At 40.5% G+C, this 17,075-nt stretch overlaps 1 protein-coding gene across 4 annotated transcripts in view; it reads right to left on the bottom strand.

The window, feature by feature from the left end:
- Positions 1-4,294: 4,294 nt before the first annotated feature.
- LIMA1 (LIM domain and actin binding 1) overlaps positions 4,295-17,075 on the bottom strand; it is a 92,114-nt gene continuing 79,333 nt past the window's right edge. For 2 of the 4 annotated variants that reach the window (XM_055394473.2, XM_055394474.2), the window contains exons 8-11: positions 16,647-16,701; positions 15,018-15,130; positions 7,706-7,839; positions 4,295-5,493 (exon numbers count right to left, since the gene is read on the bottom strand). In XM_055394473.2, coding sequence (XP_055250448.2) covers positions 4,485-5,493; positions 7,706-7,839; positions 15,018-15,130; positions 16,647-16,701 — 1,311 coding nt within the window. In that variant the 3' untranslated portion in view covers positions 4,295-4,484. The remainder of the gene's footprint in view (positions 5,494-7,705; positions 7,840-15,017; positions 15,131-16,646; positions 16,702-17,075) is intronic. The other 2 variants (XM_055394475.2, XM_055394476.2) reach the window with 1 other exon arrangement.

Here is a 17,075-nt window from a genome sequence, read left to right as displayed (position 1 = left end):
GAATGCGTATTTCTAACAAACTCAGAGGTCACACCACTGCTGCTTGTCTAAAACTATGCCTGAAGCCATTTTCATCCAAACTCAAATAGTTTTGATGGTAACTACCTTATAATCAAGATGCATTTTAAGAGAAGTAAATGATCCTTGATCCCATGGGAATTCAAGTCAGAGCCCCAGGAAACAAAGAACACGCTAACTTGGCCTATAGGAACTTATACACTGTGATCTTGGTCTCAAGACCTATTCCCAGAAAAACACTTTTGTAACATTCCTCAACCTCTTGGTTGTAAGAAAACATATTGCTGATGAAATATGTGAGAGCAAACTTAGTACAGGTTTCACTTAGGCCAGGAGTGATTTGACCTGCAAGCTGGCAGAACTAAGTTGGCCCTTGTAGCAGTCATCAACAGTCTCCTTAATCATTTCAGGTCCCAAAGCAGGCCTTTTCTTGCTTCACCAACAGAAAAATTCACATCATTCCATTGTCAACCTTGACATAGTCCAAGAAGTTGACTTCATTCAGAGAGCTGAGAGAATAAATGCTTTTTGTTTGGCTGTAGGTGCTTTTGTTTTCTAAGAATATTTAGTATTATCTGGTCATTCTCTTGATATAAGAATATCCTTTTATTGTATTGATTATGGAACTAATCCTTATCTCTACTCCCTATATCTATCTTAGCCCTTGAAAGGCAAGGAAAAATTCTTCCCAGGATAATCGCAGTCCTCACATACCTGATATATGGTGACATACTCAACTCAGTGGTAAAGAATTTGCCTGCAATGCAGGAGACACAGGAGATGTGAGTTCAATCCCTGGGTAGCGAAGATCCCCTGAAGGAGGAAATGGCAACCCATTCCAGTGTTCTTGCCTAGAAAATTCCATGGATAGACCAGCCTACTGAGCTACAGTACATAGCGTTGCAAGGAGTTGGACACAACTGAGCAGGCACACACTCAACTGATACCCTTAAAATGTCTACCGTACGCACTTTTTGTTTAAGGTTAGTAGATGTGAAGAGTACCATGTGGATGGGTTAGAGCAATAAAGGTAGCTAAACTCAAACCATGATTGGATATTTTGTAAAAGTCAGCAGGTACTTCTGGATTAACTGTTCAGTGAACAGGGTTTTCAGGGCTTTCTAAATTATTTCAGCCTGTAGTGGAGTCAAGAGCAGAGTCAAGAGCAGATAGTATCCAGCCATCCACTTTGAAGACCAGGCAAGAAACTGGAACACACAGCAATCCTGGAAAATGTTAACAGATGATTCAAAAAGCAGTTTTATCTCCAAGGAAATCTACATTCCCATTTCAAAAAAAAAAAAAAGAAAAAAAAAAGCACCTTACTATTCAGGGCAGTTGCCTCTGCAAACAAGGAAATCAAACAACCAACTATACCTCTGCCTGGAGCCAAAAACAAGTCCATTTCAAGTCCAGCAGAGGCATTTGAAGATTCCACTTAGCATTTAGGCATAATTATAAGGTGAAGTATACTTTCCATTAAGGTGTTTTTTTGTCTTTTTTTCTTTTTAAATGGGAGTATAGATTTCCTTGGAGATAGAATTATTGACTGCACTACAGCTTTGACTGTGGATCACAACAAACTAGAAAATTCTTAAAGAGATGGGAATCCCAGACCACCTTAACTACCTCCTGAGAAACCTGTATGAAGATCAAGAGGCAACAGTTAGAAATGGACTTGGAACAATTGCCTGGTTCAAAATTGCGAAAGGAGTATGACAAGGCTGTATATTGTCAGCCTGCTTATTTAACTTAACTGCAGAGTACATCATGAGAAATGTTGGGTTGGATGAATCACAAGGTGGAATCAAATCTGCTACGAGAAGTGGCAACAACCTCAGACATGCATATAATACGACATTAATAGCAGAAAGTGAAGAGGAAGCAAACAGCTTCTTGATGAGGGTGAAAGAGGAGAGTGAAAAACCTGGCTTGAAACCTAACATTCAAAAAACTAGGATCACGGCATCCGGTCCCATCACTTGATGGCAAGTAAAAGGGGAAAAAGTGGAAGCAGTGACAGATTTTCTTTCCTTGGGCTCCAAAATCACTGTGGATGGTGACTGCAGCCATGAAATTAAAAGACAACTGCTCTTTGGAAGGAAAGCTATGACAAACCTAGACAGCGTATTAAAAAGCAGAGACGTTACTTTGCCAACAAAGGTCCATGTAGTTAAAGTTATGGTTTTTCCAGTAATTATGTATGGATGTGAGAGTTGGACCATTAAAGAAGGCTGAGCACTGAAGAATTGATGCTTTCGAACTGTGGTGCTGGAGAACACTCTTGAGACTGGAAGGAGATCAAACCAGTCAATCCTAAAGGAACTTAACTCTAAATATTCATTGGGAAGACTGGTGTTAAAGCTCCAATACTTTGGCCACCTGATGCAAAGAGCCGACACATTGGAAAAGACCCTGATTCTGGGAAAGACAGAGGATAGGAGAAGGGGATGGCAGAGGATAAGATGGTTAGATAACATCACTGACGCAGTAGACAAGAATCTGAGCAAACTCTGGGAAATACTGGAGGACAGAGGAGCCTGGCGCACTACAATCCATGAGGTTGGAAGTCGGACACTTCTTAGCAACTGAACAATAATTAACTTATTAATAAAAACCACCACTGTATCTTGAATTGGTAAAACAAGCGTCTCGTTTTGAACGCACACAATAATTTTGTTGCCAAACTGCTTTCCATTTTGAAGAAAAATCTGTCTTCTAGGATTGCCTAGAGAATCCTGTGGACAGAGGAGCCTGGTGGGCTGCTGTCCATAGGGTCGCATAGAGTCAGACATGACTGAAGCGACTTAGCATGCATGCATGCATTGGAGAAGGAAATGGTAACCCACTCCAGTGTTCTTGCTTGGAGAATCCCAGGGACAGGGGAGCCTGGTGGGCTGCCATCTATGGGGTCGCACAGAGTCGGACACGACGGAAGCGACTTAGCGGCACCAGCAGGAGAATGAAAGCCTAAGACCAGCTCAACACCGCCACCTAGTGGTGAGAGGTATACATAATACTTCTCTTGAAACCCATCAGACCCATTTGCCTTTTCTACCCAAACTGCTAAGGCAAAAGTAGGTCCTGAGAGACAGTAACAATGTTAAATAATAATGGAAAAGGAACACTGAAAGTTCAAATGTCAGTTAAAAGCTTTATTGAATAAAAATGTTTCAGAGTAAGCAAGACTGTAAGAAAGCAGAATATTTTTACATCTCTAAAAAATATCAGAGCTAAATCTTGAAAAATGCAGTATAAAGTAAAGCCTATAGCTTAAATCACCTCTCTCCCCACCCCCCAAATACAATTTGGAATATCAATTATGTACAAAAAAATGTACTCAAGTTTATATTGTTCCAAAACCTTAATACTAGAAAATCATCTCTCAAAAAAGGCCTATAATTGGTTTAATTGCACCCTAGGAATACTGTCTGCCATAAAATCTATACATTTCAGAACTTATAAGTATTGACAAACTAATGTCCCAGAAAGGGGATATCAGAAGTAGAATTATAGGTGGTGGTGGGGGTCTGAGCTCAAGTGGTTTAAGGCATCTTTTCTTTTTTCTTTTATTCCTCCTTTAAACTCATCACTTTGCTCTAATATGCAACATGGCAAATATAAAAGATCTTATAAAATATTGCAGCTTTCAGTAAATTATGAGAAGCACAGAGACCACCAGAGAAGAAAGCAATCACTTGGGGTGTGGTCATACTCATTGGCAAATACCATAGCTTATTTGGGACACAATGATTTCTTCCAAGCACCAACGGTGCTCAGAAGGTACTCTGAAAAGATGGTTGTGCTGTATCTCAATACTCTAGTTCAGGATGTGGTCTAGAAAGAAGGATGCAATAAACTCACATATATATCCCCCATATACATCAGAGTAAGAAAATTAACCTAAATTTTTTAAAAAAAGACTAAATATTTAATCTCTTAGCAGAGAAACTAAACAATAAATTGGTATTCATGTAAAAATATGCAAACTGTGCCCTTTATACTAAAGTGCATTCAGCTATAATGTTTAGGCCCCTAAATCCCTTCTGCTCATTCCATAATTGAATTTTTAGTGGAACAGTGCACTACTAATCATCTCTCTATTTTCATATTGTCTTTTGGGAATACAGTGAAATCTGGACCTTACGAGTTGGAATAGCCCCCCCACCACCGCCCCCGACTCCGCCATACACACTCCCCCCCGCAAAAGACCTTAAAGCAGTTGTGTATATCATCATTGCTAAAATAGAGGATTTAAGTGATGTTATCTCTAGCGTTTAGAATAGGTTCACTTAAGCTGCAGTATGGGATTTTTTTTTTTTTTTTGAAGTAGGAACTCTCTTCCAAAGTTACTTCCACATAAATTTCAGTTCATGCTAAGACAGCTGTTCATGTGTATCACTTTGATAAGGGCAGTGGCTCACTGACACTTACATAAATGTAAGGCCCAACATCATTGCAATTTGTTATTCTTCATCTTCATCCTCATCATAGTACCGATTTCTCTTTATCTGTTCCTCTACAGACAGCTCTTCAACTACCTCTTCCTCCCAGAATCCCACATCCTGGGATTTCTGATTTTGAGTAGTGAATTCTTTAGTAGAGGGGTTGTCTGTATAGCTAGACCAAGTTTTTGACTTGGGTTCTAGTGGAAACTGCTTTTTGAGGAGGTTTTTATCACTTTCATCTAAGTTTGCACCATTCTCTATGAGATTTTCACTCCCCATCTCAAAACTATGAATCTCCTTACTTCTCCGCCCAGCCTCCCCTCCTTTAGATCCCTTGTTGGACCAGGTTGTTTTCCCCACACTCTCATTCTTCTCAGAGGCGCTGGCATTTTCCATGTGTTTCCTTTCCGCTGCTACACCTCCTCCATACTCCTCGCTTTGCTCTGACATGCTCCAGCCTTTCCTGATAGGTGGGGACAAGCCTTTTGGGCTCTTGACTGAAGAGGTTCGAAATGAAGCTGCTACGGTGAATGGGCGGCTTCTCTCCTTCAGAGAAGAAGATCGTCTTAGCTTCTTCAGGTCCAGATCTACATCCTCAGGAGCTTCAGGCTTGCTAATTTCATCCTCAGGAGGCCACTTAGGCTTCAATACTTTGATCCCTTCTTCCAAGGCACTTCCTGAACTGCCAAGCTCAGTGGGGGGTGGCCAGGCGATCCTCAGCTTCTTGGTTTCAGCTGGCTTGTCTTCCTTCTCCAGCGGGCAGGAGGCCTTGGCTTCCATACTTGCTGTTAGCACACCCACTTTCTCAATGGGGGCATTTTCTACCCCTGGGCTCTGAAGGGTCTCCACTGCATTTGGAAGCTGGGCTGGTCTCTCCAATGTCTCTTCGTTTTCATTTTTGCTTGCCCACAGATCCTTATGTGGTCTGTGTCCAAAGCCTTCATCATAGTTACCTTTAGATTTAAAGAGTTGATTGAAGTGAGGCTTGCAATAGATTCTCCCATGTAAAGAGGCATATGTTCCTAGACTGTTTTAAAAAAAAAAGAGCATAAAGTTAACAAATCAGTGTACTCTTATTTATACCAGTAGACTGAAACCTGGCAACTCCAGTATTTCCAGAAGATGCAAAGTGAGAAAAATATCTTTAAAAGCATTTCAGAGACTTCCCTGGTGGTCCAGTGGCTAAGACTCTGCACTCCAATGCAGGGGGCTCAGGTTCGATCCCTGGTCAGGGAACAAAATCTCACATGCCACAACTAAAGACCTCATGCGCTGCAACTAAGACCCACCCAGTGCAGCCAAATAAATAAATTTTTTAAAAAAGCACATCATCAGTCACCAAGGATGCTCCATCCCCTTTTAAACATGTTTGTTTTTATTATCCTTATTAAAAAATGCTCATTTCTAGACCTGAGACTTCAGAAGACATTCTTCCACTTGGTGCATGCTCCCATTTTCAAGTGATTTCACTACCCTCTGTCAAAACTGTTCAAAAAATTACTTCCAAGAAGTCTTCCCTAGGTAATTCCACCTAACTCTGATCATTCCCCTATTTCCTAAGTATTTATAACATGTAACTATTTTTAATGATATTCCTTTGTAAAAAGTTGAATCATTGTCCTCCTAGTTTTCCATTTGTGTTATAATTTAAAAGCAGGAATGGGTATAATGCTCTGCCAATGGCTGGCACTCAGTAGATGCCAGTGACTGAATAAAAGAAAGCTATGGTTAATAGGAGAACAGAAAGCAACAGCCAGTTAGGTCTACCCTAACATCAGTGCTGGACAGGCCTTTAGGACATCTGGTGTCTCTCAAAGGGTAACACGTTTTATAGGAGGGATGAAGCCACTCCAGTACTCTTGCCTAGAAAATCCCATGGACGGAGGAGCCTGGTGGGCTGCAGTCCATGGGGTTGCTAGGAGTCAGACATGACTGAGCGACTTCACTTTCACTTTTCACTTTCACACATTGGAGAAGGAGGTGGCAACCCACTGCAGTGTTCTTGCCTGGAGAATCCCAGGGACGGGGGAGCCTGGTGGGCTGCCGTCTATGGGGTCACACAGAGTTGGACATGACTGAAGTGACTTAGCAGCAGCAGCAGCAGCAGAAAAACAACAGCATTTCCACAGGAGAAACGTAAAAATTAAAAAATTTAGAAGAATGTGCTCTGGAGAAAAAAATACAGTGGACAGAGTAAGAACCACTGAGTGGAAGTTACAGACGCACATTTTGGCTCAACAGAAGGGAAAGTTGTTGAGCTAGTGCTAACACTAGAACTAGCTGAAGTGGGGTATTAACCTACCCAGAAGTGCCACACAGGTGCCAGGACATCTTTCAACAGTATAGTGGAAAGGATGCCTGCTCTGGACAGAAGGCTGGAAGAAATGACATCCTGGTTACTTCCTCCTCCAATATGAATAAAATGAGGTCATATGGAATATTTCCACAATTTACCACATTTATATCCATACTTTGAGTTACTAAGGAGAAATGATACATCATTTTCTCAGAAAACGGAGCAATATACAGAAAAATATGTGTTCTTCAGGATCTACTATTTTTGCTGTTTTTGCCATTTATACAGTACTTGGAATAACCTGAAGAGCTTCAACAAGTATCCTCTTGAGATTTCTTAACTATATGGTTCTTGATACCAAGGGAAAACATTCTGCTAAATTAGGTCACCAGCAACCTGCATGATTTAAGCTTTAGTCCTAACGTGTAAATTATTGTCAATGCACCAAGAAGTTCTAAACACCATTATCATTTACTATAAAATGCTTATAATTAAATGGTACTTTTCACTTTCTTAAAAGAGCCTCAACAGCACACACAATTTTTTTTCTAATCACCCTCCCAACTTTATTAAAAATAAAGCAATGATTGTAAATCTCTAGAACGTAGTCAATTTTCTGGGATACTTCCCTCAAAAACCTGACATCTCTAAACACATGCCAAAGCATACATGGTTCTCAACTGTACTAAGTAGGTGAGAAGCTGAAATCCTAAAATGTTCATCTTCCAACTTTACCAGTCTGTAGTCTGTCTTTGGATCAGCGATAATCACCTGAACAGCTACTATGACTTCATTAAGTTTTGTCTGTAGCTCTCTGAGCTCTTCTATAACAGCAGATACTATTAGCACCACAGATTTTAGTATTCTAAGTGTTCTAAAAACCAAAGACTCCCTCTGGAGGTCCAACCATACCTCCAGAGATGGCTTGTTTGGTCTGGCTTACCTAAGCTTGCTGTTGCAATAGGAACAACGGAAGCAGCTGACATGAAACACCTGCTGGTTGGCCAAGAGACGCTCCATCGAGTAGACTGTTTTCTGACATTCCACGCAGGTCTCTCTTGCAGGTGCCTGAAACTTCTAGGAAAAAGTAAAGGACAACTTCAGCTAGCTAAGGCAGGGAGAAGTTAGTACTCTGCTGAGGTGGGCCCCAGGATTTACTTTGTTATCTATGGGCTCCCTTACCTGGTCTGTCAATTCTCAGAGGAACATTAAGTCTGCTATAGTTCTATCAGTTGACTCTTTAAAGCCATAGGCTCTCCTGAATTCCTGACCCAGATTGTCTGGCTGTTCTAAGAGCAGCAGCCACTGAGGATGAGTGGATCTAGGGCCAGGTTACAGAGAAACGCTTAGACCAACCACCACACACACACGAGTACACACAAAATGATTCTGCAGACAGGAAATTAGGAGAAAATGTCATCACACACAGAAGAAGGACAATTGTTTAAGTGCCAAATAGAAGCAGAACAGACTTTTTAAAGAACAGTTTTTGAAGCAGGTAACTTTCAAGGAGAGAAAGAGCATTTGGCTTTGGAAAGCAGGAAAAGGCACTGGTTTTTAAAAATTTATTTACTTAAAAAAAGTGTACTTTATTTACAATGTTGTGTCAATCTCTGCCATATAGCAAACTCAGTTATATACATATAGACATTCTTTTTTGTATATATTTGGAAAAGATACTTGGGTAAAGCAACTTCTGCTTATAATCTTGACGTACTCAATCCACTAGACATAATGTTTTTAAATAAAGCAAAATGGACACATAAAATTGAACATTTTAAAAGAGACACAAACTATTTTATTAGAACAACAGAAAAAAGCGCAGCCCAATAAAACTATAGGTTCCATAATCTTTTTAAAAAACCAAAAGGAGAATAAAACTAATGTACTGGGGCAGGGTTGGAGGAGTCATAATAGGGAATTCATGAACTGTTTGTAGTGTGGAATATGGGCAGGGTGAGCACAGCTGCTGCTAGTAAACTTAATCCTAAACTACATAAGGGCTTCCCAGGTAGCTTAGTGGGAAAGAATCCACTTGCCAACGCAGGAGATGTGGGCTCGATCCCTGGGTTGGGAAGATCCCCTGGAGAAGGACGTGGCAACCCACTATAGTATTCTTACCTGGGAAATCCCATGGACAGAGGAGCCTAGTGGGCTACAGTCCATGCAGTCGCAAAGAGTCGGACACTAGTGAGAGATTGAACAGACACAAACTACATAGCACTGATGAAAGATAGAGTTCCAAAACTGTAAGTTTTACACAATAAGAAGTAGTTACATGGCTACTAGGGTTGGGGGGAAGAAGTCTCTAGCTGTGTGTGATCCTTGACTTGTCCCAATAGAAACACCTCAACTATTAATAGTAAAGGTAGGAACAGTTTGGTTAAGGTGGTCTGGAAGCTCTCTCAGGCAGGTTGGTGGCCCCTTTGCCACCAGGACCAATATGGTGGCAAATGATACAACTTAGTCCCAAAGCTCAAGGCCTGAATGGTTAAGGTAAGCCTAAAACAAAACAGCTTATGGGTAAGATAGAATTTTAATTTAAAAAGTCTGAAAATAGACCCATAAAAAAAAATTCAGACTGCTGGCTCACTTGCCACATGATTCACAAAGAGGTAAAGCAAAAATAGGAATGGTTGCCAAGCAGATTTCGACAGGAAATGAGAGTAGAAAATGGGCAGAGGAGTAAAGGTTAAGATCCATAAAAGGGAGTTTAATAAAATTGGTGGTAAACTCCCAAATAGCACCAAAGGATTTAAAAATGAGGGGGGTGTGCTGAGTGTTAACAGCAGGCTCTCCATTCCTAGGGTTAGAGTCAAAAAGAAAAACTCAAAGACCACAGCTACAACTCAGTTTACCAAGCATAACTGAGGAATTTAAATATGATCAAATGTTACTGTACTGAATGCTGTTGGCAGATATTAGGGCATTATTTGGAGTTCAGAAACGTTTCTCTTTTTTTTTTTAGTTTTATTGAAGTATAGTTGATTTACAATGCTGTGTTCGTTTCTGGTATACAGCTTAGTGATTCAGTTATATATGTATATTCTTTTCATATTTTTTTCCATTAACTATATTGAGCATAGTTTCCAGTGCTATATGGTAGGACCTTGATGTAGCATTGTTTTTTATTTCTTCCTTTTTTTTTTTGGCTGGCCACATGGTTTGTGGGATTTTGGTTCCCTGACAGGGATTGAACCCAGGCCCTTGGCAGTGAGAACTCAGAGTCCTAATCACTGGACTGCTAGGAAATTTCCAAATTGTTTTTTCTTATATCGACACTTCTAACAAGTTAGGACCTAAGTGGAGATGTCCTTGCATAATTTAATTAGGTTTCTCTAAAAGGACTAGGTCCTTGCCTAGCAAGCCGGAAATATTAAAAGAATAAAATTTGGGTATAATAGTACAATTAAAGCCTGTACAAATCACAATTCAGACAACGTAAAAGTAATAGGCCCAATGTATTTACTTATCAGTGAAAATCTTTTTCAGTTCTAGGATGAATACTGTATTTTTAACACTTAGGAGAATACGAGTTCATTCTGGTCAGTAAAGGCAGAGCAGGAGACAGAACTTTCCCATGGCAGAGGAGGAAATGGGTATTATTCTGTTAAAGGGGACTGGAGGCCTACAGAGCACACCTCTGTTGACACACACACACACACACACACACACACACACACACAAAGGGGACTGGAGGCCTACAGAGCATACCTCTGTTTGACACACACACCCACACACACACAGAAAAACACACAGTAGGAGAAGGGTGCAGCCCAGAACACACACACACACACAGACACACACGTGGAAAAACACACAGTAGGAGAAGGGTGCAGCCCAGAATAGAAAGCTGTAAGTTGAGCTCACATTAGGAGGAAAGTGGAAGGCAGGAGCAGAAATTAGGTACCAGGAGCAGGAAGCAGAAGCTGGAAGAGACAAACAGGAACCTTCCGTGAATACAAAGCATTCGGTGTGCCCTGGAGCGCTTTTTACTGCTGCTGAACTGAAGCTCAAATACAGACTCAGATCCAAGAATAAGACCATGTTTTCTTTCTTTACCAAGTAATGCTGCTAATCGTGGTAATATCAGCTCACTCATGCCCACCTGAGGTTAGATCAGAGTTCCAGCTCAGGAGAGGTTTCCAAGCCTCCCCCACACGAGGAGTGTCTCATGAACAATTCTTCACTGTCTTCCTACCTCCCACACCTGACCCACATTTGCTCTCTCTTGACTAGAGCCTTCACTCACAAGTGAAAAGGCATTCCTCTCAACATCAAATTAATAAATTGCTAGCTCAAACATCTGACTAACCACAAGCTTCTAACTAGCCAGACCTACCAGATTCCCATTATTCCCATCCCTTTTTCACATACACCCTTTTCAATATTATTTAAGGTTTATATGGCAGCTGCCCAAGAGCCCCTAAAGTATTATAAAGACAAGAGAAGCCCAATATGGCAATATGCCAAGTCAGAGTGGCTGCGGCTGTGCCTTCCCTTTATTTCCTCTGTCCTGGGCTCTCAGCCACTTTTCTGTAATTGCCCCCGTGTCTATTCAGACAACAGGAAGCATAGTCAGTGCCCAAAAATCTCTACCATTATGGTAGGCCTGGCATACATCCTGCTCATGCCTTCATGGCATGCTCGAACTTGGCACAGCCACGTTTAAAACACTGCCAGTAATAGAATGTTAGACATTTTTTAATCTTTATATTTTTTGCAGTTTATAAGATGCTTTGTCATCTTCCCTCCCTCACCATTTTTCATACTAAAACACCACAATATCAGGTGTCTTATCAAAGCTTGCACTGTCAATAATAACAGAACTAAAATTAAAACTCAGAATTCTTGACTAACAAACCGAGAGAGTATTTTCTAAATTGTCCTGGAATAAATTTCCATAACTAAAGGAAACTCTTTGGGGAAGAGAGCAGATGCTAACCCAACTGAAAATGATTTCACCACAGCATTTTGAATGAACAAGTCTTCACTTTGTTTCAAATTAAAATATGTAGATAATATCTCAGGGATAGTCAGGAATGAATGAGGTAATATATAAATAATTGATGTCCCTAAACACTGTCAGGTGTTTCCCATCTGAGGGATGTTACAGGCCTTCTGTTGATCAGCATCTACTTAAAGCTTTTCTTCCAATAAATTTTTATGACCTCATCTACATTCTTTTGCTCTCTTGTCTTACAAATATTTTTTAGTTCGACAAAGGCCCCAGTTGGGGTATATGTCTGTATGTGGGCAGCAGCTGGCCATAAGTGGTAATGCTAACTAGCCTTTAGACATAGTGAAATCAGAAGAAAATTCTGTACTAATGTCAGGCCTCCATGCCTCAGATAGAACACTATAAAAAGCCTTTCATTTCCTCCTTCCAATCTGTGCAAATATCCGGGTAATTAAACTGAAACCCCCCCACCATACAGTAAATGACTGGGCTGGCTCTGGTCTTAACCCTTCTGCTCGCTTTCTGTGAAATTCTTTGTGAAAGCATTTTGGAGATATTCACACCTTACATAGGTTGCTCTACATGTAGAGGAAACGTTAGGGCTCTGAGAAAGTAGTAATGATGTAGGTAGTCAGAAAAGAAGCTAGATGCCCTTCTAGCATAATTCTGATAGATTTGCAAAACAGCATAAAACCTCCTACCCTGTCCATGAAGGAAGGGACAGGTACAAAGGGTACAGCCTCTCATTCAGGCTGCCGTGTTTTCTCTCCACATCCAACAGCAGGACAAGCCTAGGATCCTGGGGGCTATTCCAGACCAGTAGATGTTCCTAGGGCGAGTCACATCTTCCTTATCCTCCCTCCAGGAACGTTTAGGGAAAACATTTCAGTGGGAGAACATAAAGCTTAAGAGACCTCTGGGTCTCTTGAGTTGAAAGGTCTGATCCTTCTCACAGGGTCTACTGAGCTCTAGACCCAGAACAGCTATTTTGAGAAGGGAACCTGCTATTTAAACTTCTTTACTGCCAGGTCTCATCAATTGAACTGTCTGGCCAGTGTTCAAAATAGACAAAACCCTTACTTTTAAAGACTAATATCATCTGTGGAGTGTTTTTTTGTTTGTTTTTTAATTTTACCTTATTAAGCTAAAATTTGAAATGAACTGAGTCTTTACCTTAGATGTCCTATTTTCAATAACAGGCACTACTAGGCAGCATGTTTTCCAGGATGTGAGGGACCCAAAATCTATTCTGAGTGAACACATTTATTCTTAGCTGTATGTAATTTCCCAGTGGAGAAAAAACTTCTGTTGCATGGTCTACAGCCAGGAGACCAGTTATGTCAGCAGGTTTTCCTGGAAACGCTGAAGTATCTACATACTTGCCTGCAGAATGTAAAGGGAAACTCTGAAGAAGAGAAAAAAAAACAGTCCTTAAATAAAAGTGGAGATGTGATTGGGTACAACCCCGAGCTCTGTGTACACTATAACCATTTGAGCAAACACAGGCAGTCAGGCCAGTTTACTCCAGTCAAAACCTGAGGTGTATGTCTGGTGCAAGCAGGCTTATTCTAGTACTGAGTGACCAGAGCCAAAGAGGCAGGCATGGTACAGAGGGAGCTTTATCTCCATCTCCTCTCTCTGGTGTGCCAGGAAGACCTTAGTGAGGTTCATTTCTTTGCATATGGCTCATCAGCTCAGATCCTGGAGTACGAATAAGGAGGGGTCTCAAAGGTCCAACCCAGGACCAGGTCGTCTGGTCTTGTAGCTGAGGGAGGGAAGTAAGACTGGACTGAAAATTCAGATACACTTGAGAACAGATTTTAGTTCTTAGATCAGCTACAGAATCCCCCTAGTCCCTCAGGCACACGGGATCCATGGCCAAGTCAGCTTTGCTGTTCTTGGTCCAGAACCACAACCCAAGGACTCACATCTGGGCAGGATTGCTGCTGGAGAGGAAATTAACCCTGTGGCATTTGCTACTTTGTTGGACTCCAGATACTGGAAAAAGAAAAGTGCTGATGGCAGCATGAGCAGAGCTTCGAGGCCAGAAGATAGGGTCACGCTAAGGACATGCAGATCCCATCATGCAGCTCAGTTCTTTCTCCCTAGTTCACTTGCTTTCTCTTGTTACTTTCTTCATTTTCTGTTCCTTTCAATAAATCTTACTCTCCTCATGTCTCTGCTTCCTTTAAAATCTTACGTTTACTGTTTTCCCCCACCCCTGCCCCACTCTCTTTTCCAATCTAACCTTACCTCCCTTTGCTTCAAACCCGCATCTCTGTCTTCCTGTCTTCATCGTTTCTGTGCATCCAATCATGCCCACAGTTGAGAGACAGAAACATGGTAGATGCGTGCATGAAGTTGAGGCAGTACAAATCACCTTAAAACTAATCCTACCCACTGAGCTTCTCTCAAATGTTAAAGCCTTTGAAACAAACCTTGGCTACTTAAGAGACCACCACAGGAGGAAGACACTAAAGAAGTGTAGGTATGTTTGGTTATTAATGCAAGTGGGTAAATCAGCATGGCATTAGCAAAGCATTCAATTAAAACAAGTCAGGTGAACAGTCTAAAAGAGAGGCTGGATATTTTTTTACCTTTGTTTATTTTTATGGGAATATTTACTTGTTCATAGAAAGGGAAAAGACTGCTTTTAAAAATTAGGGAATAAAAGGAGACCATAGATTGAGTAGCCTAGTAAAATTTTCCTAGGGTACAAACATTTTGTATATTCCTTAACATCTAATATTATAACCAAGTGTAAATGTTACTTGAATGCACATTTGTAGAGCAAATGGACTGGCCAAACCCTGCTGAAATGTACACATTCCTTCTTTAAATGCACTGACTACCAATCATGTTATGGTTAAGTTCTTCAGACCAGGGAGCCGCTATCTTTAAGCTAACATTGTACATTCCCATCCAATGGGCTGATTTTAATTTAACAGATTTTTTGTATTGCTCATTTTACAGGTTTTTACTCATTCATAGATTTATTAACTTGGACTTAATAAGAAAATAAATTGGGTTATTTTCTTTCACTTTGGGTTTTCTTTCAGGAGCTTTCCAGATTCCAGACAGAGAAATATTAATGAGCCTCATCACTCCCGGCTCAAATGCCTAAGAAAAAGTGGCAAGATTTTCAAGAACTATGACTGGTTCAAGTGTGCTCTTATTTGGCATTTTTGACCCCAGGAAAGCCAAAACAGGTAATAACGAACACAATGAAAAAAGGTGCAATGAGCTTTACTAGTAAACTAGTGTCTGCAGGCTCCAAGAGAAATCACCATCATACCTTCACTGCTTTGGGAGGAGAACTTTCAGAAAGGCTGGAGGCTCTGGCATCTGGACTTAGTGGCTTGGGATGCACAGGTTGCTGGACCTCACTCTTGACCTGGGAGTTACCTGCTTGAGTTACGGAAGGAAGACATTTTATGGTATCTCAAGAGAAGTATCAGAAAAGGTTCTTCTCCAAAGCCAAGTTTTGGCACCTCCACTATCGACAGGGCCTTTCAACATCAGGAAAAACACTGCTTTTCCATTGAAGAATATTCTAAAAGCTATGCTGTTAGATTCTCTCATAAATTGGGGTATCAATGCAGAGGGTTTCTCATCCTTTGCCACACGCAGCTGAACCCAAACAATCCTACAGAAGGAAACTTCGGCCCTGTAGCATTTGTCATTTTTAAAGGCTGCTTGTAGATTTTGATGGCTTTCTGGCAGTTAGCATTCCCAATAACTCCTTCTGGGGTGTTCCAACTGAACTTGGGAAAATGGGGGAATGTGTGGGCAGAAATTTCAAAACACATATGTGTGTATGTAATTTGATACCATCTTCTTGGTCAGTCCTACAGCAAATATCCATGGATGAAGATTATGGAAAAAGGCTCCATAAAATTTTTTTCATAGTCATTGACGTGTCACTTACATAAGTTAATTTCCTGCCAGTATATTCATTGTGTGGAAAACTCAGAAGAGGCACAGAGAAGTCATTCACACAGTTACTAAGGAACCATAAAAGAGTTCCCTAAAATCTAGAGTTATGTCAACAAAGTATTGAAAGATTAAGGCTTACTTTTCAAAAAAATGTTTTACAAACCTAGTCAAAAACTCAGAAAAATTTCTAGTCCAAGCAAAATGATTGCAAATGGAATGTTCTTGGATTCAAGCAGCAAGAGTTTTTCTGAAATTTTAAGGCAGGGTTTACTAGAGATCTGTTTAGCTAATACTTCTGCTTCTTGCTGAGTTTTCAATGTTTAGTGAGTTATTAACCTGAGGAAAAGCTAGAAATCTATATATATTAAAAAACTAATACACTGAACATCAGAATCAAAAGTGGACACAGTAAATTAAAAACAAAGATTTCTGTCTTTGGGAAAAGAGGCTCAAAATGATTCCAAAGCAGGATGAAAAGGTGATCAAATTCAGCACCAACAGGAAAGATTTAGCCAGAGGGTGGATTATAGTACATATTTATATAGATACAATAAGAAAAGGGTATTTTTAAAAGGTTACTCAAATACCAATTCTTATCCCTGTAAATAAATAAAGTCCTTTTTGGCCAAACTTCTATTAAAATGAAACTTCAAAATTACAGTTTTCACAGCATTAACCCTGAAAAGGTTTGATACAAAAGACAGGGTAAGTTCAATGAGAGAAGCATCAAAAACATTCAGTTTGCCACAAGTTAATAAAATTTCATTGAATTTAACATCTCTCTTTGCCATGGGATGTGTGAAAGGTACCCAGTCATCAGTCCTTAAAACCAAGTGAAAGATCTAATCAGCTGCATTACTGAATTTAATATGTTACATATTCTCAGAGCTGACAGAACTGGGGACAAGCCTCCCCCCCTGCCCCCTGCAACCAAACAGGGGCAAGAGAACAAGACCCTCACCCTCCAGACCTAAGAACGAACACTTACGGGAATCATCTTCAGGGGTGGAATGGGTTGCCAGGCTATTCTCAGATGCAGAAATCTACAAAAAAAGGCGGGGGGATTAAGAATCACATTAAAAATAAAAGAGCAAACTGCTGTTAATGCCATAAAAACCTGCTGACTCCAGTCAGTCACCGGCTGCCTAGGGGGAAATAACGGGCCCCAGAACAGCTGAGCATTTAAACAAGAGGCAGCAAAATGTCTTTTACGAGGATATTAACATGCCTCTCAATTACAGAGTTACGTATAACAGTCTCAATAACAGACTGGAAGCAACTGCCAAAAGTGTGCATTATCTTCCTTTATAAAAGAACTTCTAAATATATCTTTCTACTCTCAAAAAAAAAAAAAAGTGGGAAAGTGGGGTGTGAAACAAAACCTTCTATCAGGGAGGGCAAAGCTCCTCACCAAAAA

The sequence above is a fragment of the Moschus berezovskii genome, chromosome 6 (genome assembly GCF_049115385.1).
Source record: "Moschus berezovskii isolate FMDL1 chromosome 6, NW_MosBer_1.0, whole genome shotgun sequence".
In the NCBI taxonomy this organism is placed as follows: Eukaryota; Metazoa; Chordata; class Mammalia; order Artiodactyla; family Moschidae; genus Moschus; species Moschus berezovskii.
The sequence above is the reverse complement of the archived record's forward strand: the minus strand, read 5'-3'. Positions and strand labels throughout refer to the sequence as shown.